This window comes from Chenopodium album, chromosome 8 (assembly GCF_948465745.1).
Source record: "Chenopodium album chromosome 8, dcCheAlbu1.1, whole genome shotgun sequence".
Lineage (NCBI taxonomy): Eukaryota > Viridiplantae > Streptophyta > Magnoliopsida > Caryophyllales > Amaranthaceae > Chenopodium > Chenopodium album.
Window position 1 is genome coordinate 20,678,402 of NC_137841.1, and position 23,346 is coordinate 20,701,747.

Sequence of the window (23,346 nt, forward strand, 5' to 3'; positions counted from 1 at the left end):
TATTTCAGATGTACAAATTGATTTATGATTTTATTAAAAAAAATTTATTAGATTATAATTCTAAAAAATTATTAGATTATAATTCTAAAAAATTATATATAAATTTATTTTTTATATCATAATATTTCTTAAAGAGAAGGAAGTTGTTTAAAGCGTAAAACGTCCATCTATAATGTGTACTAATAATAAGTTAAAATAATATACTTCACTATCTAATAGAATTTTATTACTATGTAGACCTGTCAATTAGGGTCGGGTCACGAGTCATCATGAATTGAGTCACTTCAGGTGTAAGTCAAGAAATGTTCAACCCTTGCCCAAAGTTTTGGGTTCAGGTCAACCCAACAGGCTTTGAACATTTATTTTATTTATTTTTTGCTAATTTTTTAATGTATTAAATCGTACATTTCCACCAATATTATTATTAGTCAATACGTGGGTACGAGATAGCAAATCGTCACAAAAGCACATATATTTTAATATATTTTAAAATTTGACATACAATTGATTGATTACACGGGGACGAAAGCAAATGTTTACCATGGTAATATTCTAGGGTATATTTTCACACCACCATTGTAGTAAAGAATATCATATTTTGGATGGTAACAAAATTATACATGAGTGTTGTTATGTTGTATATAGTAGGAATTAAGCTTAACAAGTTGGAATTATGGATGAAATAATTAAGACCTATTTCAAAAGTGTTGCCATCACCACAATCTGCTGGTGAAGCTCTTAGAGGAGCACAACAATGGCGTTACTTGCCAACCCTTTAATTCTCTCTTCTTGCTCCATTCGCAAATTCAAACCTCTTATTCTCTCTCGACGTCGCTTCTTAATCAATGTCTCCTCTATTCGTTTATCCTATTTCAGACCTCGGCTTTTCTCCGGTAGTTCTTTATTGTGGAAGAAATTCCCACTTTTAATTTCGTATAATTCTTCTTTATTATTTATAATTATATTTCATAATTGCTGTTTTGGTCGCAGTTTCAGCTTCGAAGAATGAGGTGTTTACATCGCCAGAGGTGGCGAAATCATTTGATTTTGATTGGGAGGAGCGCATTTACAATTGGTGTGTTCTTGACATTAATTAACTAGTAATGCTATGAAGTTGTATAGATTATATTGTGAATTAATGCGGTTTAATATGACTTTGTCCGTTGCATTATCTCTTTGTTGTCTTACTTATCTGCAGACAGCAAATTTATAGCTGATATTCTTGAATAATTATTTTTCCAGTTTCATTGAATTTCTTGTATTTTATGTGTCAAAAATCAAAACCATCCATTTATTTGACTGTTACGATATTTGTGGGAGTTGGGCGAAATTATCTAGCTGGACATGCCACATCAATTTATTATGATGATTGTCAATTGTTTTTTATTTATTTATTTATTTATTTATTTTTATATTCATTTCATATTTACCAAGCTAGCAAGAAGTGCTACAATGGTGGAGCTACTAGCTTAAGAAATTTTAATATTTGCAAGCAGTCTCTTGTTAAAGTCATTAAAATGTAGTAGTAGATGAGAAGAGGGAATGGGGGGTGAAATAATGTTTGATTGGATGTGTATAACAGGAAGAAATTTTAACTTTGAGGAAATTCATTCTACTTGCGGTAGATCCTCGACACTTTTAGACATGGGTAGGACACTCCGACCCTTCATTTTTGACCAAAATCATGGAATTTTTTCACAAAATCGCTGCGTTGGACACTTGGATTGATTCTGCAAGCAACATAGCTGTAACAATTGTGCATATTTCCCTTTCACTTTTAAGCTTGCTTAACACATTTGGGTCCTCTCTCTCTCTCATTATGTCCTTTTCATGGTGAAGGCAATTTATGGCATCTTAAAGTGGAAGTGGCTGCTTTCAGGTGGGATTCTCAGGGTTACTTCAAACCAAATATGGACCAAGGAGGTGAACCTTTTGTTATTTCTATGCCACCACCTAATGTAACAGGATCATTACACATGGGGCATGCAATGTTCGTTACTCTTGAGGTTGGTGAAGTAATGTTTGTTTTCTTATAACATCTTAATCGTCTTATGTGTTTCATGGAGGGAAAATATGTTCTTGCATGTGTACTATCACTATGTGATTTGCTAGTGTAGAGATGGAACTTACTTGTTCTTGCATTTGTAATTTGGCGGCTTTCCTTAGTAATTATAAAGTGTTACTGGGAATTATTGGGATTCCACCTAATTTTTTAAAAACATTTACAACCTAATAGGTCCATTATGTGACTTTTGGGAGGTGCATGGGCCATTATACTCCACATATTAGCTATTTTTCATATTTAGAGAAATAATATGATACATTGGGAGTAAATGTCTAATTAAGCTTTCTTATCGGATTGGACGATGTTTTTAGCTTTTCTATAGCTTAATTGAGCTCATGGCCATGAGGTTTTTTGTGCCTTATTCATATGTAACATATAGATACTTTTTTCTCTTTCCTTTATTCTTATTTTTTGATTTTGATGGACGTGCGATGCCCCTTGTATTTCTTCTCCCTCTCTCTCCATATGTTGCTATGATTGGAATTTTTCTTAATGAAAAAATGATGATTGAAAGTGGAGTTTTGTATATCTTTTTGGAAAATGTTTGAATTTGTCAATAATGAAATTATAGGGAAAAAGCTTTTTTTGGAGGCATGAAAGTACTAACAAAACAAAATAATGTAAAGCTTTAAACTCAGAACTTGGGCTTAGCTGAAAGTATGTTTCATCTCTCTTTTTCCAAATACTATTTAATTTAATTTTAAACTTTTTTAAATATTTATAAATATTTAAAGGTATGAGAACCCCCTTAAATTCTTTACCTGTTCAATTACCTATAACTCTATAACCACCATGTTATTATTGAAAGTACTCTTCACTTTCAACACCTTAATCCCATGAGTGGGGTCGTCATGATAAACTAACATGAGGATTTCTCTATAGGTTACCCATCCTAGTACTACTCTTAATAATTGTGGGTAAAAGAGAAGATGTAAAAAGAGGGGGGGGGGGGAGGGGTTATACCGTTATACGATAAAGTAGGAGAGAAAAGGTAAAAGGTGGGTGGGTGGGTGGGTGGGTGTAAGATGAAATAGGAGAGAGTAGGGGTAAGCAAACCGGGTATCACGTCAAAATTTTAGGACCCGGACTTGGAATTGGTTGGAACCGGGTCCTAAAATTCGAATTTGGAATTGGAATTGGTTCAACTGGGTCCTAAAATTTAGGAATTGGTATTGGAACCACTAGGTACCGGTTCCGGGTTCCCACTTATGTATGTAATTGTTAAAATATAATACAAATTATAATTCTTATTTTAGTTAGGTTTATTTTTAGCGTATGTTAAAAATTTAAAACGTGTGTTCTAAGCTTTTTAATTATATGTTCTAGATTTTAAAGCATATGTTCTATTTTCTTACACATATGTTCTAAATTCTTTACTCACACTTTCTATATTTTATATCAGTTTATTCTAAATTTTTATTCACATGTTCATAGTCTTAAATCAGATGTTCTAAATTTTACTCATATGTTTAAAATTTCATAAAGCAGATTTTATAAATTTTTAATCACTTGTTCTAATTCTTAAATCAAATGTTCTAAACATATTACTCACATAAATGTTTTAAATTATTACTCATATGTTTTGAATTTTAATTTGAGTCACATGTTCTAAATTTTAACTCACATGTTCTAAATTTTAAATTTGTTCTCACATAAGTATGAATTCTCACATATGGACCTATTCTCACCGGATCCCTCCCATATATATATATATATATATATATATATATATATATATATATATATGTTATTGGCTAAAAATCGTGCATTGGCAACTAATTTGGTTGTTGTAGTTATGTTCTTATTCTATGTGCCTAAAAGCATCACAGAAATAAATGAGTTATTTTATGGGATGAAGTTGGAATTAGTCATTTTAATGATTTTTGGGAGAATTTCTCTCCTCTATTTCATGTTTTATCTAGGTAAGTAAAGGTATATAACCTATGTTCACTGGACTCGGCTAGAGTGTCCGTGTCGACACGACACAATGTGGACACGGACACGAAATTCGTGTCAGATTCGGTAATTTGCACTCGGACACTTCAGAGAGAGGGGAAGGGGAGAAACCATAGTATAAAAACTCCGCATTTTCGATCGACTGATAGACAACTTAAACCCCCCAAAAACAGCTTTAATTCGTGAGTTCGTTGGAGTTTTGTGGTGGACTCCATTGTTGCCGGCGTGTAGCAACTACATGAATGCATGATAAAGAAATAGAGAGTGAAAGAAGAGAGTGAAAGACTGAGGGGTGAGGGCTGATAAAGTGATAAGAACGAGGTTTTGTGGTAAGTGGGACAACTGTATTGATAAAAAAAAAGGGTGGACAACTGTGTGATGCTCTTCATTTTGGTTATATTTTATTTTTTAACCACTCAACCTCTTTTTTTTACTTTTAATATTTTGATTTGATAGAAAGTGTAGTTACTGACGACATTTATTAGTTTTTTGACCACTCAACCTCTTCACTTTTAACTTTTTTTTTTTAATTATAATATTTTTTTGCACAAAATGAAAGTGCCGTGTCCCCGCACCCGTGTCCAAATATAGGATAGAGTCCCCGTGTCCTAAAGTTTTGGAAATTGACGAATCGGACACTCGGACACGGTCCGACACATGTACCCGAGTCCATGTAACATAGTATATAACTATGAGTTAGCAGGGGCTTAGAATAAATTAACAAAGTTAAGAGAAGATTTTTGTAATAAAAATATATTGGATTTGATATGTAATGGTTTTGGGAGTATAATTTGATTTCATTTTTCTTAGATCACTTTTATACTACCTCCGATTTTTTTAGTTGCAACTTTGGAATATTTTATATCTCTCAAATAATACCCCAAAGTTGCAACTAAAAAAAATCGGAGGTAGTATTATTGTTATGGTTTGGTTTATTCACAAAAGCTGCTTTGAATTTGTTATCATAAGATTTTAAGTGCATCGATAACACTCCAAAGGTTTGCATGGTGTTTTTCTAACCTAAATGTGGCTTCTATATTTAATAAGAAGGGCTTAATGGGGTTGCTACAATTAGTTTGTCTTAGATGGAGAAAGTAATAATAAAGAATGGTTCAACTTTAGAAATTGGTGTCCTAGACAATGCCATTTGAGATTAAATGACTTTATGGGCTTATTCCTATGTAGGGTGTATGTTTATGCAGCTTGTGCTTGCTTGGCACTTGGAAGTGTCCCTTTATGTGACATCTTGAATTTTATCGTCATTTTTATCTTATGTGATGCTTTCCTTATCCATCTAAAGTGAAGAGGTGTTAATGGATGAATGTTCATTTTTTTCTACAATACAGCTGTGTGCTTGATGTTTCAACTGGGAGGTTTCTTGGAGTTTCTAAAGTCTGATGCCTTTTATGGTCTGTTGTAGGATATTATGGTTAGATATCACCGCATGAAAGGAAGACCAACAGTGTGGATTCCTGGTACTGATCATGCAGGCATTGCTACTCAGGTTTGGTTCTGGATCTGTTCCTGGTAAACATAATGTGATTACCCCTTCAGAAACATGTTGCACAAATGGGGAGTTGATAGAGTTTAGTTATCTTCACCGCTTCCAATTTTTTTTCGTTTGGACAAATTGCAAATGGCTAATTATGTGTGTGTTTCTTGATATAACTCATGTTGATTTCCGGAAGTTTACTTTTGCACCCCCTGGTCTCCGTTTTGTCCTCCATTGAACATGATACTAGTTGACTTGCTTACATGACCTCTGCAAATTATCAATCAGTACTTTCATCTTCATCCATAATCCATATCATCAATGTAAGACTTCCCAGCACCCAGGCTGCACCTTTATTTTCCATTACTATTATTTAAAAATCTCTTTATTTTCGTCATGGAAATGACTAGTATGACTTTCCCGTCTGTTTCCTAACTTAATAATATACTCGGCATTCCATTGCTGTGAAGTTGGCTTTACAATATAATTACAGTTGACCTAATAGCAACTTATATAAACTTAATTATGTTGAATTCGATTACCCCCCTTTTTTTTAGTGATTGTGTGACCTGGATGCTTGGTAGTAGTTGTGCCATTGGTTTGGGAAGGGGGATCGTTTTCAACAGCATGTAGGCACTTCCTCCTAATTACATTATGGCTAGAAATTTGCGTGGAGCTAAATGGAACAAAGATTTGAAGAAAGTGGCATTATTATTGCGTGTAAATAATGGAAGTTATAAATTTGGAAAAAAGCGAGGTTTTTTTTTTTTTTTTGGCACCGTTCGTTTCTCTTTGTCAAACTTTGCGGACTTTTGCCATATTTTTCTACTAATATATACCAAGAAAAAAGGATCTCATTAAATTTGTCATAGTGTGTATATACAAAGTATCAACTTTTTAGTTTTTGTAAAATACAAATCGAAAATTATTTTTGGTCAAAGGTATGCATTGGAAATTAGGAAAAATTGTGGTGCTAATGAAATTAAAAATCATTAACACACAAATACCATAAGTGATGCCAAATGCAAATTTCTACAATGAGTGTCATTCATTGGGCTGGTAATTGATCAATAGGAAATACTGTTACTGAAAGTTGACGTTGGTGCTGTTAATCAATATCCCTAGGGGCACATTAAGAGTAAGTGTTGAAGGGAAAGGAGTAAGCTGTGATACACAAGTCGAGAGGTTTAGGTCGTTAACAATTTGTAGTCTTGAGTGTTAGCATTCTAAAAAAACTATATGTATGGAAATTGTAAATTGAAATAAAATCTGTATTTTTGAAGCGTCTTATAAACAATAATTGAAGAAACATTGGCAACACTCACTTTATTTTTGGTTTTGTTTTGTCTAAGTTTCTGATCATTAACACAATACACATCTGTTGACTCCAACAAGAAATGAGCTTAATAATTATTCCAAAAGTAGCTATAATCGATTGAGCTGAACACATTCGATAACTTTAATGTCTAATTGAATTGGTTTGAACAGATTTTTGAGCTCAACTGGAGTTCAACTTATTAAAATAAGTTTGAACAAAACAGAACAGTACTCAATTGAGATTGGCTCATATAAATCCCTATGCCCTATTGATATATTATAGGAAAAATTGTCAAAAGAGCAATCTGCCAAAAACAAGTCTAACTTTTAATTAGTTTTGAATAATACAAACTTTGAGGGTTATGTACTTTAAACAAGTTAAAACCGATTAGTTACCTCATGAATAGGTTATATGGAACACGTGACATTGTATTATTTTTTTAAAACTATTAAACAACTTTATAAGATAAATAAAAAAAAAAAAAACCGGTTAAATAAGATATAGGTAAAATAACTTGTTTAAAGCAGATATCCCTTAAAGTTTGTATTATTTAGAAATAATTAAAAGTTTGACTTGTTTTAGCGGATCGCTCAAAGTTTGTATTATTTTTGACAATTTTTCCCTATGTTACTCGGACTCTTCGTTTTACCTCAAGTACCAGTGTCGGACCCTCGACACTCGGACATGGGTATGGCACTTGGACACTTCATTTTAGTTCAAAATCATAGAATTTTTTCACAAAATAGCCTAGTCGGATACTTGGACACATACCCGTGTCGGACATGGGTACCCGAGTCCGAGTAACATAGATTTTTCCTATATTATATAATCCCTCCATCCCTATTTCTTTTTGGAATATCCCTTGAAGATTACTTTGTTTCCTATATAGTTACATATCTCCACCATTTACCCCACTTGCATACACTCATAGAAGTGAAAAAAAAAACCCATCCACTTGCAAATTTTTTTTGTATAATCTTACAGCATTTTAATCCTATGGCGCAAACATATAAGGACAAAGGGAATATTAATATCTTTTGGGCTGAAAAGCTTTTCTAAAATGTAATGAGTTGTGGCTACATGCCAAGTTTGACTAGAATCAATTAGTGTGGGAAAGAAACTGTTTTTTTTTTTTATTTTTATTTTTTATTTTTTTTTTTATAATTTTTTTTTTATTTTTTGTGGAGCAACTTTTTCAGAAACTGCGGTTTATCTTCTAACATTTTTTTAATTTTTTGCCTCTCAAATTCAAAAACAGATGTTCTTATAAACTGATGATGCTGTGTTTCTTTTCTTGTAGTTGGTTGTTGAAAGAATGCTTGCTTCAGAGGGAATAAAAAGAGCTGATTTAGACAGAGATGAGTTTGTTAATCATGTTTGGAAGTGGAAGGAGAAGTAAGTTTGATTCTTGATTTATTGACAGTTACACTTAGCGATTCTTGATTCAAAAGTAATTCTTATGAAATTACATGCTCATGCACACAAATACATACCCTTTGGTTTTTTGTTTTTGTTTATTGTTTATCTATTTAAAATTGTTCCCTATTAAGTTTTGCACTATTCACATGCTTTTATTTGATCCTAAGGTGGATGTAACAACTATATCACTAAGTAACCTTCTAATGTGGTATTACTCTTAGTTAATCCCATAAAGATATGCATAAGTTTCCACTTGAGGAAAAGACAAGACATTGGTTCCAAAAATCCCATATTTGAGGCCGAATGCAGCTTTTGTAGCAAATTATTAGCAAGATATAGTTCAACGAAGACACTGGTGTGGTGATAAACGCATTTTACATTATCTATATGGGACTAGTGATATGAGACTGTTTTATAAAAAAAACACAGGGATCTAAGTAGTGTCCAATTGATTGAATATGCAGATGCTGGCTATTTATTTAATGTACACAAATCAATATCTTTAACAATGTATTTACTCATGTATGGTGGAATTGCCATTGCTTGGCTTATAAATGCAATTCCTTCTCTATTCTAATTCGTTTATTCCACCAATGATAACTGCATTGATAGGGAAGAAATATAATGGAGAGAAAAATGTTTGTGTGTCATAGTTGAACCCAAATTAATTGATTTTAAAATTTTGTTTTAAAAGAAAAATTTTGGATGAAGGGGTTCATGGTTAATGCTACCTTTTAATTTTTGTTAATAGAAATGGTTTTTGCTACCTTTATTTTATGTAGTGGACATTTATTGCATTGCATAATTTGTTATGTTATATAATTGCTATTAGAACTTTGTGCTGTGGATATAACAATTTTTGTGACTTATAGGTATGGTGGAACCATTACAAAACAAATCAAGAGGCTTGGGGCTTCTTGTGATTGGAGTCGAGAGCATTTTACTCTTGATGAACACCTAAGTCGTAAGAGAATTTTTTTTTTTTCCTTTTTTTATATTGTTTTATCTGATTAATAAACCATCTGATAATTACATTTTAAAATAATTAATTGTATTTGTGCTGAAGTGGAAGGAATTTGGAGGACAAGATGCCCCAAAAATGTATTCTAACTCAAGAAGCTAGTCCTTCTCTTATTTTGTCACTTGCACACAATTTTTGAATATATCTAATGGTGAGATCTCTGACAAACTGAATCTAGGAAAACCTGAAACCATATAGACTCTGTTTGTTTTGATGGGAAACATCTTTCTTGGTGAGATCTATGGATTCATCTTTTTGAGGCTGAAGGTATGCTTTGTGTCATTGAAAAAAGGTTACAAAAATCCTGTAGGAATGATGTGTGGGAACTGTTTCATCTATCTATTTGGTGCTGCATGCAGAAGGTAACCTGCAAATCTGTATGAACAAAGTTCTTTAACCTAGCATATAGCTAATATAGAGTTGAGTGATGAAGTCAATATGCCATGCATTTTTTAGAAAGAGGCGACTCTATCATCCTTTTGGAAGTCGTCGGATCTTAGTATAGAGGATTACTACCTGTGCTACACTTTTGATGTATGATACGAGTTCATTTTGGAGCATTACAGTTGAGGCACCAAATCAATTTGGCATTTATGGTTTTTGGTTGAGGAGCTTCTTGTGGCGACCCAGATTATTTTTGACTATACCTGATTTTAGTTTACGGCAAAACTCCAAAACTGTTCTGTTCCTTTGTACTTTTTCTGTTTAAAATCTTGTGATTTTATGTACTTCATTCTCTTCTGCAAAATGTGTGGGCATTTATCTCTTCACTCTTGTCATGTCTGAGGATCCTTTGTTGATTCTGATAACTGCATGCCGCTAGGAGGAGCATTTCGCTAGGTTCATTAAGTTATTTTCTCAGGGATTGCTTTCAATTAGTTTATTGTTTCTTTATGCTCTTTATTGTAAAATTTATAAGGTTTAAAATACGTGCCTTAAAGTAAATGAGTGTTTTTGGTGTCATAGTCTAGTACTGGAATAATTTCTCTTCTAAGAGGACATTTAATGGCTAGATGGAGATTGGAGATGTTGGACATCTATATAATTTGGTGGCCGAGGTGAGGCTCTTAGATGGTAAATAGCAGCAATGTTCTTTGACCATGTTTGATTGGACCAATAATGTGGAAGCTAAGAAGAAATATCTAAATTTAATTGGATAAGTGTTTTCTATAGTGGCTAATAGTTTTAGATTGTATTGGAGGAGCCTAAAGCAGTCTTTGTCTTGCTTATTACAAAGTCTTTGCCATATGTAGCATTAAAACGGGAGGGCAGATTCATTCTAAGGCATTTGTCATGAGAGAGACAGGCAAAGTTATGAATGTAAAATAAGATGGATTTGTATTGTTGATGATAGATAGATAAAACTGCTACAAATATACAGAGATATAAAGTTATATGGTCCGTAAAGTTGCCTAAAAATCTTAGAGGAAAATTTGGCTAGTTCTAACCATCACCTTAGCAAATGGTTAGCCATGAACCATCATTCTAATGAATTTTTCTCTAACCTTTTATTCCTGTAGCTTTAATTAATTTTTTGTTCTAGAATTTCTATTTTTTTTTTTTTTTGAGATTAATTTTCTTGTTCTAGTTGGTACTCTGTATCCAATGCAATGTTTATTATTTGAGAATTTCTACTTTTGCAGGAGCTGTGATAGAGGCCTTTGTGAGGCTCCATGAGAAAGGCCTAATATACCAAGGTAGATTATCTGAAGTCTATCTTTTTAGTGTGACTGTGAGTAATGTATTCTAAATGTGTGCTGCTCAAGTTCTGTATATGTTTTGTGAATATGTGCTTCTCAAGTTCTATTTATGTTTTGTGAATATGTGCTTCTCAAGTTTTGTGTTGACACCCAGATACACTTTTGGCACATAAAGTCTATCTTTTGCTTCTATCTTCTTGGATTGGTTCTTGAATTAACTGCTTGAATTTGTTCTAAACAAATGTATGATGATGCCCTGCTAAGTCTTTGTTGTGAAAGAAAAGGGGTTAGTTACCAAATGTATTTCCCACTTTTTATTTCCTCTTTAGATTGTTATCAGCCAGGTATATATTTTGTTCTACACAAAGTATTGTTGCACAAAAAATTGACTTTCACAAATATATTTAAATGATTGTGGTTAACTGCTAAAATAAACTTTAATAGTACAAGATGGAAGTTGCTCACATGCATCTAGTAGACAATTGAATATGCATGGGTTGAATGTTTCAGGTTCATACATGGTAAATTGGTCTCCTAATCTTCAGACAGCTGTCTCAGATTTGGTAAGTTCATGTTTGGTGAAGGTATTGCTGATATTTCTATTCTATGATTTTTCTTGGGTTTGAGTTATATGTTCTATACACAATTAGGAAGTGGAATATTCTGAAGAACCAGGTGCTCTCTATCATATTAGATATCGCGTGGCTGGAGGCTCAAGGTGATTGCTATGCTTTATTTTCCTATTCTAGTTATACGTTAGACCTATATTCTCCTTTAAACCAGATCTTATAAGCTGTAGCTGCTTCTTAGTTTGAAGGGCTTATATGTTTAGTTTGTACCGGAGTGATCACCTTTTGTCTTGTCATTGTGATAAATTTGAGAGTTTATGTATGTTGGTACACTATTTGGAATATTTCTAATTTGCTAAGTGAAGCCTTTTTTTTCTCATTTGAAGGGAGGACTTTCTGACAATCGCAACGACAAGGCCAGAGACTCTATTTGGTGATACAGCTATCGCCGTTAATCCTGAGGTTTACGGCATTATCTTCCCTGTTCCCAGATTTTGATTGTTTTGTATGATTGGAATAATCGTGTTGAAGTTTTTCTCATTTACATGCATCTTTCTAGAATATCTGTCAAGTAATAAGTAGTGTTGTTTATTCTCTTACCCATATGTTAAGAGAAAGTTGGATATAATGATGACAGTGGACCTGAAGGCATTATTGTATCAACAACATTTGTTCTTAATTACTAAAATTCTACAAAAAATATAGTTGTCATGTAGGTCCGGTATCCTTGATGCTTTTACTCGGTCATATTCAATGAATTGATATCTAATTTTTGTCAATGTTCCATTCGTCTCTGTTAGAAATATACTTTTAGGTTCAATTTAAGATAAATGAGAGTAACACTTGATGAATCAACTTATCATTTTCTTTTGTCTTGCGAATCTACTAGGAAATAATTTAAGGATAACTAGCAGATTAGCTACCATGTTTAGGACCTATAGGTTATTAGGATTCTGCAGCATTATTAGCATAGGATTGTACTGTAAGGACTAAGGAGTATAAATTGATCTGGACTGTTTGAGGATTAATGGGATCAGTTTTGTATTGGTTAGGATCCTTGATCAGATTCTATGATCCTTTCATGTGACATGTACCGAAAATATGAATTTCATTACTAAAAGCTGTATCTTTTCATATTACAAGATAATGGTACATGTCCCGTCAATTATTGAGCATGTAAAAGTATGTCGGGTTACTTGTGCATTACCAGATTCAACGTGCAGCTGCATTTGAAGAATGGTAGAGGCTGCTGTCAGTGACATATATTGTATGCTTGGCAGTAAATTTTAGCTTTTTTTTATTATTTATTTCTGCATTCTGACCAAGGTTGTTGTGTTTTGAAGGATGAACGATATGCAAAATATGTAGGCTGTCAGGCAATCGTACCAATGACATATGGTCGTCATATCCCAATTATTGCAGATAAGGTAAAATCGTCACCTATTTGTGTCCTCAGATTTTTGGCACCTTTAATTTCCTTTGACCTTATAAAACAGTTCCTTTTCCTAGCCCGGGCCGGATTGATCTGTAAGAGGTTCCAGTCTAGTAGGGCTCCTTCCTTACCTACAAATAAATAAATAAACAAATAAGATTAAGTAGGTTTAATCAAGTAATAATGCAAGGGAGGAATAAGAAGTAAGTGGATTTCATGGAAGGAAGTTAAGCAATGAGAATCTTTTTTTTTTTTTTTTGAATAATAAGCAATGAGAATATTGTAATATGATCATGAAAAGTTGAAAACTAAATTACTTGATTACACGGATTAATAAATACAAATCTGTAAGCTTTCTCTTAATTTCCTTTTTTATTACCGGGTTCATTGTACGATTATATTATGAGAGTGTAGGGAATGATAGTGAAAAATGCTTCATGTAATTGGATCCACAAGAACTATCTCTGGTAATTATATGTAATAAATTAGTCAAAAGTCATGTCAAATCACACATTATGTCATCTCAACACAGCTAGTTTAATATCAGGTACTGCTCTACACCGCTGCTATGTGGGTTCTGACAGAAATTAGGCATTTAAAGATCATTTCGATTATCATTCATATTGCCCAATTGGTACCTATAAGGCTATAAGGATTGTCTATTAAAAGTCTGCCAGTCCTCTTCTTTCTTTCTTGTTATTATGTATTTTATTTTATTTTCCAATTTTCATAGACTGAGAACATCATATAGAAATTTAAGCAATGTGCTTGAGTAGAGGACTAATATTTTTCGGATCAGAAAATAAGAATCACCAGCCTCAAGTTGAAGACATTACTTGAGAGTTACTTGCTTAACCCCTGTGCTGTGAGCTTCTGATCAACTACAAAGAGTCAAAAGATAAACCACATGATCATAAATACATATTGTTATGGAGGCTCGTTACTTTGTAAGTTGTATGTGACTGACCAAGAAAGGCCATCAGTAATTCAAACTTACTCCTGATGCAAGAACAAACAGAAGAGGGAGGGAAGGGAATTGCTTGTGGGAAAGGACCTTAAGGACAGTTGATTGGCAGTGTATAGAGCTGGCATAAAAGGTATAAGAATCGTCCCAGGAATTGCTGTAAATAAATAGGAAAGGTGATCGACAGAAGAAGGCATCTTGAAGTGTCATAGGTTATGTGAGAGAGTTAGTGAGTCTCTTTTATACTCACCATTTGTATTGTTTTGTTTTGGCTGCTGATTATCCTGCTTTGTTTCAAAGCTTGTTCCACTTTTGTTTACTGCTGTGCTGTGTTGTGTACTTGTGTGTATTAGTACCAATTGCTAGTGCTGCTCAGGTTCACTGCATGATAATCTTTGCAGTTTATGCATGTGTTTGCTTTGTGTGATACATAATATCAGATGCTTGTTGATTAATGCAGTATGTTGATAAGGAATTTGGAACTGGTGTCTTGAAGATAAGCCCAGGGCATGATCATAATGACTATCTACTAGCTAGAAAGATTGGTCTCCCGATACTTAATGTTATGAACAAGGATGGAACATTGAATGAAGTTGCTGGACTTTATTGGTAAGTTTCTGAGTATTAGTGCACTGTCAATGATCATGTCAATTATATTTATCTATATGATTATGAATGTTGCAGTGGGCTAGACCGTTTTGAGGCTAGGGAAAAACTTTGGAAAGATCTCACCGAGACAGGCTTAGCTGTAAAAAAGGAACCCCACACCTTAAGAGTTCCTAGATCGCAACGAGGTGGAGAAGTGCGTGTACTTGACCTGGGCACGAAGTGCTGTAATTAATTTAATATTCATCAAAACTTTGCATTTTCCTTTTCACATGTCACTCACACTATTTTCTTTCTTTTAAAAAATTGGCAAAGCAGATAATTGAGCCACTTGTAAGCAAGCAGTGGTTTGTAACTATGGAGGCCTTGGCTGAGAAAGCCCTTCATTCCGTTGAGACAGGAGACCTGACCATTATTCCTGATAGGTTTGAGAAGGTAAGTCATCAATAATGTTTTGAGATAGACCTAATTAATCACTTTATTCCTGTTTGATAATTCTTAGCTTTGTTCATTATTTGTAGATGTGTATGCATAAGGATTGATAAGATGGGTGCAAGCCCTATACATACCCTAATTATTTTATGTAGATTGTTAACCGTTAAATGTGATTGATAAAAATAGCCAAAAAATTGCTCCCTCCGTTCCACAATGATATTCTTGTTTGGAATCTTTGACTTTTTTTAAGAAAGAGAGAATCTTCTTAATTTCTCTTAATCTATAAGAGTAAATATAGTCATGTGGGATCTAGTTTGATTCGTCTTGGTGAGTAGATTATTAATATCTAACTTTTATAATTTTTACTAGTGTGATATTAAAGATATTTGCGATCAAAGTTGGGTAAAAATTTGCATCGATTTACGAAACAGGAACATCATTCTGAAACAGAAGGAGTAAATTTTATAACTTTTGGACAAGTGTGTGACTCTGTGTCTTGGGCAGGGGACTTATGACAATTCATGTTAGCATACACCAAATCAAGTTGGGACAAAGGCTTTGTGGTTGTTGTTGGTTGGGGGGTGGGTGGGGATTGTTGGGTCTAATTACTAGATTTGTAGGGGGAGAGTGCATGGTGACACCTATGAGCTTGTATGAAGATACATGAGAATTAATGTTAAAAAAATGAGCAACACCCAGGGGCTGGTGGAGGCCCGCCCCCCCGTGACCCAACGGGTGATATGTGTATTTTGTGGTCTGGCCCCATAAGAAACTAATAAATAGTACATATTTAGCTAATACAATAGGTTGCCAATGGTAGCTAAGTTGGTAGTTTGAGTTTTGCGTGGGGAAAGAGGTCTCAAGATCGACTCCCCACTTTAGTGCTTTTGTTTTGTTTTTGTTTTTTTTTTTTTACTTCATCGAGTCTTGGCCCCTTTAGATTTTTATTCCTGACTTCGCCCCTGGCAACACCCACATGGCCACATGACATGCATGGACTAGTGATGTCCAGTCTGAGTAGGGGGTTTGGAAGTGGAAAAGATGGTTTTTTTTTTTTATTTTTTTATTATTTTATTTTCCCCAAAAAAGTAAACTTGTGATGGCTGCTATTAATAGAAGTTTTCAAGTTAGGCTTTGCAAAGGCGCTTAGGTTGTAGTGGTTTTGGTGATTTGTCATATTTGCTGATGGCGTCTAGTGTGGCTGGGGTGGGGTGGGGGTTGGAACTAATAAAAATGGTTTTTCCCAATAGAAATTAGTTACTTACGATGGCTATTACTAATAATATTTTGATTTGTTGAAGTGACCATGTCATTTTAGATGACCACTTGCTTTAATCATGATTTAATTTAAGGCAGCCTAGGGAGGTAAGCTAGAGATGATATGTCATATTGTCATGTACTTACTATTGGTTTTGTTGTCGCCTATGATTGACTAGGAAAGTTTGCCCTAGGCTCTTGTACAATGATGCTATGACGGATAGGTTTGGAAGAAATAATGGCCATTTGCGTTTTCTATCTCTTGCTTATAGACATGTGGTGAAAATCCATGGATTTTTTATTCAGATTTTGGGTAAACGAGTGCCTCTCTTATTGGAAAGTTCATGACTATTTCTCTATGTAAGAAAAATGTGGGGATGGCATCAATTACTTTTGTTTATCTGATATTAGTAAAACATGATATTCTATGTTAAGACAAGGATTTTGATACGGAATATCACAAATTACAGCCACTTACCATGTTAGTATAGTATTGTGATGTAAGAATATTGAAAAAAAATAAGAGACTGTTAAGGTGATTATAGAGATTAATGGGTTGAAAAGGGTTTATGTTGATTGATATGATGGATTTGAATGCAATTTACAACGGAAAATAGTATTAGGGAAAGTGAATTAGATATTGGTATAAGGTAGTAGGTCAAGAATTGAAAATTGAACGCGAAGGAGGTCTGGATTTTGGAAATCAAAAGGGAGGAGTGTTGTGATAAGTGTGATGATTGATAACTTGTGATCCAGATGCCATTGTCAGGGAGAGTGTTTCTTCCATGCAGGGGTCCACAGTGATGACAACAATTAGAGATATGTGTTGGATGGCATTGAGTGGAGGGCCTGTTGGCTTAATTTTTGCTGCTTATATTTCTTAGAGAAAGCATTTATATGTAGTGAACTTTGCAATATTGAAACTGATAAGGAGTGTATTGTTAGGACAAAGGGCTGTGGCTACAAAATGTGCAATAAATTGGTATAATATGTAATAAACTAACCAAAGGAGATTCTGGTATTACTTTGTTAATAGCTTTAGCTTTTTTAAAAGTTGAAAGAGGGGAAAGGAAGAGGCAGGCAGATTTTGAAGTGAAACCTATTTAGATTTGTGACCTCTTGAGAGTGGTGTCAGTCACTAATTTCAGTCACTTTTGGCAGCTTAAAGTTGATAGTTTGTACAAACCCCCTTTTCAATATTTTCAATCAAAGATTCGATCTTTTCTCTATGTTGTCTGTGTTAATTGTGTGTGTGAGTCTAACAAGCTTGAGTCCATTACGTAATAGTGCGGATTTAATAGACATGAAATAACAATTAAAAAAACAAGATAGATTTTTACGTGGAAAATCTTCTCTTTGCCTAAGAGAAGCTTAAACCATGAACTTTGCACCAGGATTTTAATCAATGTATGAGATGATGATAGTTAACTATAAGATCTCTTAATAGTACAAATTCCCTCACTTAGGGTTCTCTAACCTAAAAATTATGATTTTAAATAATGTAATAGGATATTTGTAGTAGAGTACAAATTCTCTCCTAACCATGGAATTAAAACTCGGACGTTTTGTTATGTAACAACTGTTTGGTAACAGATTTTGGATATGCCGTTCTGCAAAAACCCATTACATAAAGCCGAATTTGTCCGTTACGTAACGGGGACTTGATGCGTTTTCCTTTATTACCATAACATCCATTATATTCTACTCCCTATGTTTTTTCAAGTGGCCCAATTCTCAAAAACAGCTATATTTTTTAAGTGTCCCATTACCAAAAGTAGAAATTCCACTAACATAATATATTATTTCTCTCTCTTCCTATTAACCCCACTATCATTTTATAATATTTTCACCCTCTCCCATTATTCCTAGTGGTCCCCATTCATATTCTCTTTCTAACTTTTCCAAAAAAAAATTTCCTAACCATACCCACTCATATGAATAGTTTTTTAGTCATAAAAAGAAAAAAAAATGTAAACAAGTCTTAACACGATAATGTGAGTTTTTGGAAAAACGTTTTAAAATGTGTTAGCCACGATCCGTTCTATTCATCCATCACAAGCTGTTTCCTCGACAATGCGAGCGTTAACATGATCACGGCTGCATTCACAATTTTCATATATGCTACTAATCCTAATCGACTAAGCACATTTTCTTTGAGAAATACACAACCGTGTATAGTACACTACACGGTCGTGTACCTTAAACATTGTACTATCAATCCCCATGGTTGTTTCTTTCTCCGAATACCCCTCCAAGTAGAACCATCTCCAAAAACCAAACATGTAGTCATGTAAAAGGCCCTGGTCTATCAAGAACGTGGGTATCGAGAATACAATAATGGAGGGTAAATTAGTGGTTAATAAGAGTGTGAAGTCAACTTTATTTTCCTAATAGAGTGGTATGTGCATATACATACTCCCTTCTATGGTGTGTGGAATATGCGAGCTTTCTGTTTTTTTCTTTCTTTAACAAGAATGGTTGTTCTTATGCAAAATTTGTTTTACGTTTATAGATCTATAATCACTGGCTATCCAATATCAAGGATTGGTGTATAAGTAGACAATTGTGGTGGGGCCATCGTATACCAGTCTGGTATATTGTGGGAAGAGATTGTGAAGAAGAATATATAGTTGCCAGGAGTCCGGTTGAAGCACTTCAGAAGGCTCAGCAGAAGTACGGGAAGGATGCAGAAATATATCAGGACCCAGATGTTCTAGATACTTGGTTTTCAAGGTTAGCTATTATTGTTGTATACTTGTCATTTAGAATATCAGTTGTATGCATTATTTCAAAATCTTTGAGGCAAAAGTTTATTGTTAAACTAAGAAGACTACTATGTTCTACATTGAGATTCAGTGAGAACTGAGGAGTCTTGAAAAAGGTTTTTGTTCCTCTCAAGGCAACACTCATAGGATAACCACATATGTAGAATGATAAGGGGCTTCACATAGGACAAGTAGTTTTTTCAAAATCTTTGAGATTTAAGTTTAATATGAGGCCAAGAAGACTGCTATCCTATAATGAGATTCAGATTGTTTATTCATATTTACACAACACCCACAAGGCCACAAGATTTGTTTGTTCAAAGTGGCAATGGGTTTTCCTCTCTTCACAGGGGAGCAGAACTAGAAAATAAGTCCTTGAAAGCTTCTGATTATATTGCAAGAAGTTGTTACTACAGGACTTGCACAATACAATCAATTACTGAGATATATTGGTCATAGAAAATGGTGTCATCTACACACTAACTGTTCCCATATTGCAGGAGAAAATTTGACGGTCATTTACTCACTTGTGTATGACAGAAATTATTGACCTTATCTCATTTCTTATTGTCATTTCCTTTCATGGAATAATGGCACAAACTTTTATTCCATTTGTGAACACTAAAATATCTGTAAGCTTCTGATGATGTTTTGCTTATACATTTTTCTCCAGCTCCTTGTGGCCCTTCAGCACACTGGGATGGCCTGATGTATCAGATGAAGATTTTAAAAAATTCTATCCAACAACAATGCTTGAAACAGGGTAATTAAGAGCAATACTCTTCTCTCTGACTGCCACACCTGTTTGTTGTCTACGGTTGCATTAACTATGAGAATGTAACTTCAGTATGGAAAACCTGATAGTTGTAACTTGCTGCCTCTGTGAGGAAGAGTAGGGAGACTAGGGACAGCTGTAGACCACATCTTTCTTTTCAGCTACATGTAGTTTCTGTATGGAATCTATTTTCCCTTGAGTTTTGGTTTTCATTTTTGTATCGAAGATGTTTGGGAAAATGGATAAGATAACTGAAGAAGTGGATTGGTGTAGTATGGAAGTGGGTTCCATAGTCCACATAGAAAAAGGAACTGAGTAATTTGCTAAACATCGGGTTATTGCTTGCTCACATGAAGATTTAACTTATAATATTTAGTGCTTTAATATAGCTTGCATCAAGCAGTGCAGGTAGAGTATTTCTTGACTATGTTGATAAATGTTTGATGATTCTGATGCTTGCCACCCCTTTGTACAGGCATGATATACTGTTCTTTTGGGTAGCAAGAATGGTTATGATGGGAATAGAGTTTACAGGAAATGTACCTTTTCGTTATGTATACCTGCATGGCCTCATTCGAGACTCTCAAGTGAGTAGCTTCCTAACTTATGATTCTGATTTGCATTTTTTATGGGAAGGTTACACACAAAGGCATATGTTTGGAATCTGAAATCATGGGAATTTGCAGTTGCAAGGTGAATCCCAACCTATTCATCTGAACATTCAGATGTTGAAAATTTAAAATGTTTTGGACCTATATTCTTTACTCTTGTCTCTTATGCTGCTTTACAAAAGATTCAGGCACAAAAAATCAACATATAATAGTGAACATCAAGAACAATTATTAGTCATTTCCTATAATTATTCATCTTTCAGTGCCAAGTTTGGTGTAGGAGGGGGCGCGGAGTAGAAAGTGAGTTGTGGTAATTTACAATTAAAACCTAATATGACAGAAGGCAAGAAAGTTCTTGGAAAATATAATTACTAATTGAAAAAAAAAAAAAAAACTGAAGGACTTGTCGATTGGGCTTTCCAGGGACTTGCGTATATAACAAATTTGAGGAGCTTAATTATGGTGTTTTGTAACTTAATTATGCCCTATGCCTGATTGGATTTCCATATCGGGACTCCTCTTGTCCAACCTGATATTATGGAGTCAGATCAGATTATTCCGTTGCCAAGTCCCCTTCCATGTACTGATTTCCTGCCAACTTTATCTACCAACTAATAAAAGTGTTTAGTAAAAAAAAATTGTTTTGCTAAAACTTCAAAAAGGGTAATACAGAAGGACAGGTTACCTTACAGAGTTTGAGCCTCCCATATTAAATAGAACATCCTTGAGTTGAGTATGAGTAAAAGTTAGATGATAGAATAACTAGAGATATACTTGCTTCTTAATTAGATGCGAAAGTCTGAAAAGGTTGTTGTATTACTATATCTTTAAACTCGTAGTTTCTAACTTTATTTTATTCTTCTATTAATCTTTATTTTGTGTTTTAGGGAAGAAAGATGTCCAAAACACTGGGAAATGTAATTGATCCTGTTGACACAATCAAGGAGTTCGGAACTGATGCGTTACGATTTACACTTGCACTAGGAACTGCTGGTCAGGTCTGTTTAATGAAATTATAAAATCCTACACTATCATCTAATTGTTGGATTGTAGCTTCCATATCCTTATACCATCCTTTCTTTTTCCTAATCTCTTGTACTTCTGTTTCTCCTTTATAATTCTGATTTTTTTTTTTTTTTTTTTTCGGTATCATTTTGAAATGGTTATTTCACTATGTACCAGTGTACCACTAAGGTTAGTTTGCTCAAGATTACCAATATTTGAGTAAGTGCATTGTATACCTCAAAGGTTTCAAAAGATACTGCATAATAATACCCTTAATGATCAAACAGATGTCAACTTTCAGCAGCTAAACCCTCAAAATAGTGAGATCCTTAATTTAAAATGCTGCAAAATAATCAAAGCATTTTATGTACTATTTTGAATTAAAACCTCATTCATTAGGAGTTTTTAATAACAAAAGTTAATTTCTGTTTGGTCTATTGGGGTGTTATCCAGTAATATTTCATACCTTAGGGCTGCACGACTGCACAGTATATTTATATAATTTTTAGAAACCTCGAGGGTACATGGTGATATAACCATTGATAAATCCTTTTCTTATGGTTTACAATATTATTCATATCTAATCAAAATATCATGTGAGTAAGACTTATAATAACTTTTTATAAGACCTGGGTACCTTTTCTATTTTCGGGATAATCTTTTGCTTTTGAGGTGTAACTTTTTAATGCTGCACAATAACTTACTGCATGTCCACGTGCGGCTTCTATACCACTAAAATGTGAATGCAATGCATGCCCTCCTTAATTTGCTTAGATGGGGAGCACTGGTGAGATGCCAACTTGAATTGAGCAGGGAGTAGAGTACTGAGAGGTTTGTAAACCTTGTAAGTAATCTCGTGATATCTTTCTATTGAGATATACTAAAGGTCCTTTCTTATACCAAACTGCTCATTTGGACTCTAAGATATCCCATCTAATCTCCCTATCGATGTTGCCTCTTAATACTGCTATGATGTCTTCGTAGGACAAAAATGTATTGAAATTCCCCCGATGGCACACAGTGGCTTCAGATGACTTATATTACAGTGTTATAGAATTGATTTTCTGGTTTGTATATTTGATAAATAAGAGGAAATTTTGAGATGAAAGCTTGGAAATTTGATTGATAATGGCAAAAGAAGTTGCAAAATGATAAAGTTGATAGCTTGAGGCTTACTCTCTTGATAACTTTAGGTTATCACTCTCTCTTAGTAACTTGAGGTTACCATTCTCTCTCATTCCGCATTACAAATATCATGTCTTTCTATTGCTATGCTACTACTTCTCTTTTATAATCAAGCAAAACTACAAAGATAACCTAATGTTAATATTGTTTGTCCTCTACTGCTCAAGAGACAGAATTCAGTCCTATGTTGCCGCACTCCCTAGTGCTTCTTTAACTACTTTTGTCTCTTAGTGTTGCTCCTTGTACCGGGTTCATAACATAAGATATAAACTATTGAGCTTTGTTGCATCTTTTTAGAATTCATATAACCTTTTGAACTAATGCATTCTGATTTATTGGCCTTTTCTTTGTCATGATGTATGCTGAAGCCAGTCTTTCTATTTTCTCGTGTTCATTCTCATACATCTACTGGTGAATAATGGGTTAGAAACTTGGAACTCTTAAGATAATTATGGAGCCAAAAAACAAGTTTTTCATGAACTGAACTATGAAAAGAGGACATTGTGCTAAAAAAGTAAAAACTTTTTGTTTAATATAGTGTTTGTTTAGGTATTTTATGAGCTACTATACAAATATACCTTGATGCCAGATAAACATTGGTGAACGTCATTGTATGGTGCCTTTTAAATAAAATTTATTGGTTGATTGTTTACCGTCATTAGCAGGGGTTCTTCATCAGAGTTTTCTTATATTATATATCGAATGTGTATACGTGTAAGCAGCCATGTTTGTTAAGCACTTTCTGTCATTCTTGGAAGATTAACTTATTTG

At 33.9% G+C, this 23,346-nt stretch overlaps 1 protein-coding gene across 4 annotated transcripts in view; it reads left to right on the forward strand.

Moving 5' to 3' along the window:
- Nucleotides 1-685: 685 nt before the first annotated feature.
- LOC145641753 (valine--tRNA ligase, chloroplastic/mitochondrial 2-like) overlaps nucleotides 686-23,346 on the forward strand; it is a 38,387-nt gene continuing 15,726 nt past the window's right edge. For 3 of the 4 annotated variants that reach the window (XM_081692691.1, XM_081692693.1, XM_081692692.1), the window contains exons 1-18: nucleotides 686-893; nucleotides 991-1,075; nucleotides 1,880-2,006; nucleotides 5,442-5,525; nucleotides 8,132-8,226; nucleotides 9,123-9,214; nucleotides 10,915-10,968; nucleotides 11,482-11,534; nucleotides 11,622-11,689; nucleotides 11,927-12,002; nucleotides 12,884-12,967; nucleotides 14,397-14,545; nucleotides 14,621-14,738; nucleotides 14,861-14,977; nucleotides 18,747-18,967; nucleotides 19,673-19,762; nucleotides 20,250-20,361; nucleotides 21,273-21,383. In XM_081692691.1, the coding sequence (XP_081548817.1) occupies nucleotides 755-893; nucleotides 991-1,075; nucleotides 1,880-2,006; nucleotides 5,442-5,525; nucleotides 8,132-8,226; nucleotides 9,123-9,214; nucleotides 10,915-10,968; nucleotides 11,482-11,534; nucleotides 11,622-11,689; nucleotides 11,927-12,002; nucleotides 12,884-12,967; nucleotides 14,397-14,545; nucleotides 14,621-14,738; nucleotides 14,861-14,977; nucleotides 18,747-18,967; nucleotides 19,673-19,762; nucleotides 20,250-20,361; nucleotides 21,273-21,383 (1,875 nt within the window). In that variant the 5' untranslated portion in view covers nucleotides 686-754. Of the gene's footprint in view, nucleotides 894-990; nucleotides 1,076-1,839; nucleotides 2,007-5,441; nucleotides 5,526-8,131; nucleotides 8,227-9,122; nucleotides 9,215-10,914; nucleotides 10,969-11,481; nucleotides 11,535-11,621; nucleotides 11,690-11,926; nucleotides 12,003-12,883; nucleotides 12,968-14,396; nucleotides 14,546-14,620; nucleotides 14,739-14,860; nucleotides 14,978-18,746; nucleotides 18,968-19,672; nucleotides 19,763-20,249; nucleotides 20,362-21,272; nucleotides 21,384-23,346 lie in introns of all 4 variants that reach the window. The other variant, XM_081692694.1, reaches the window with a different exon arrangement.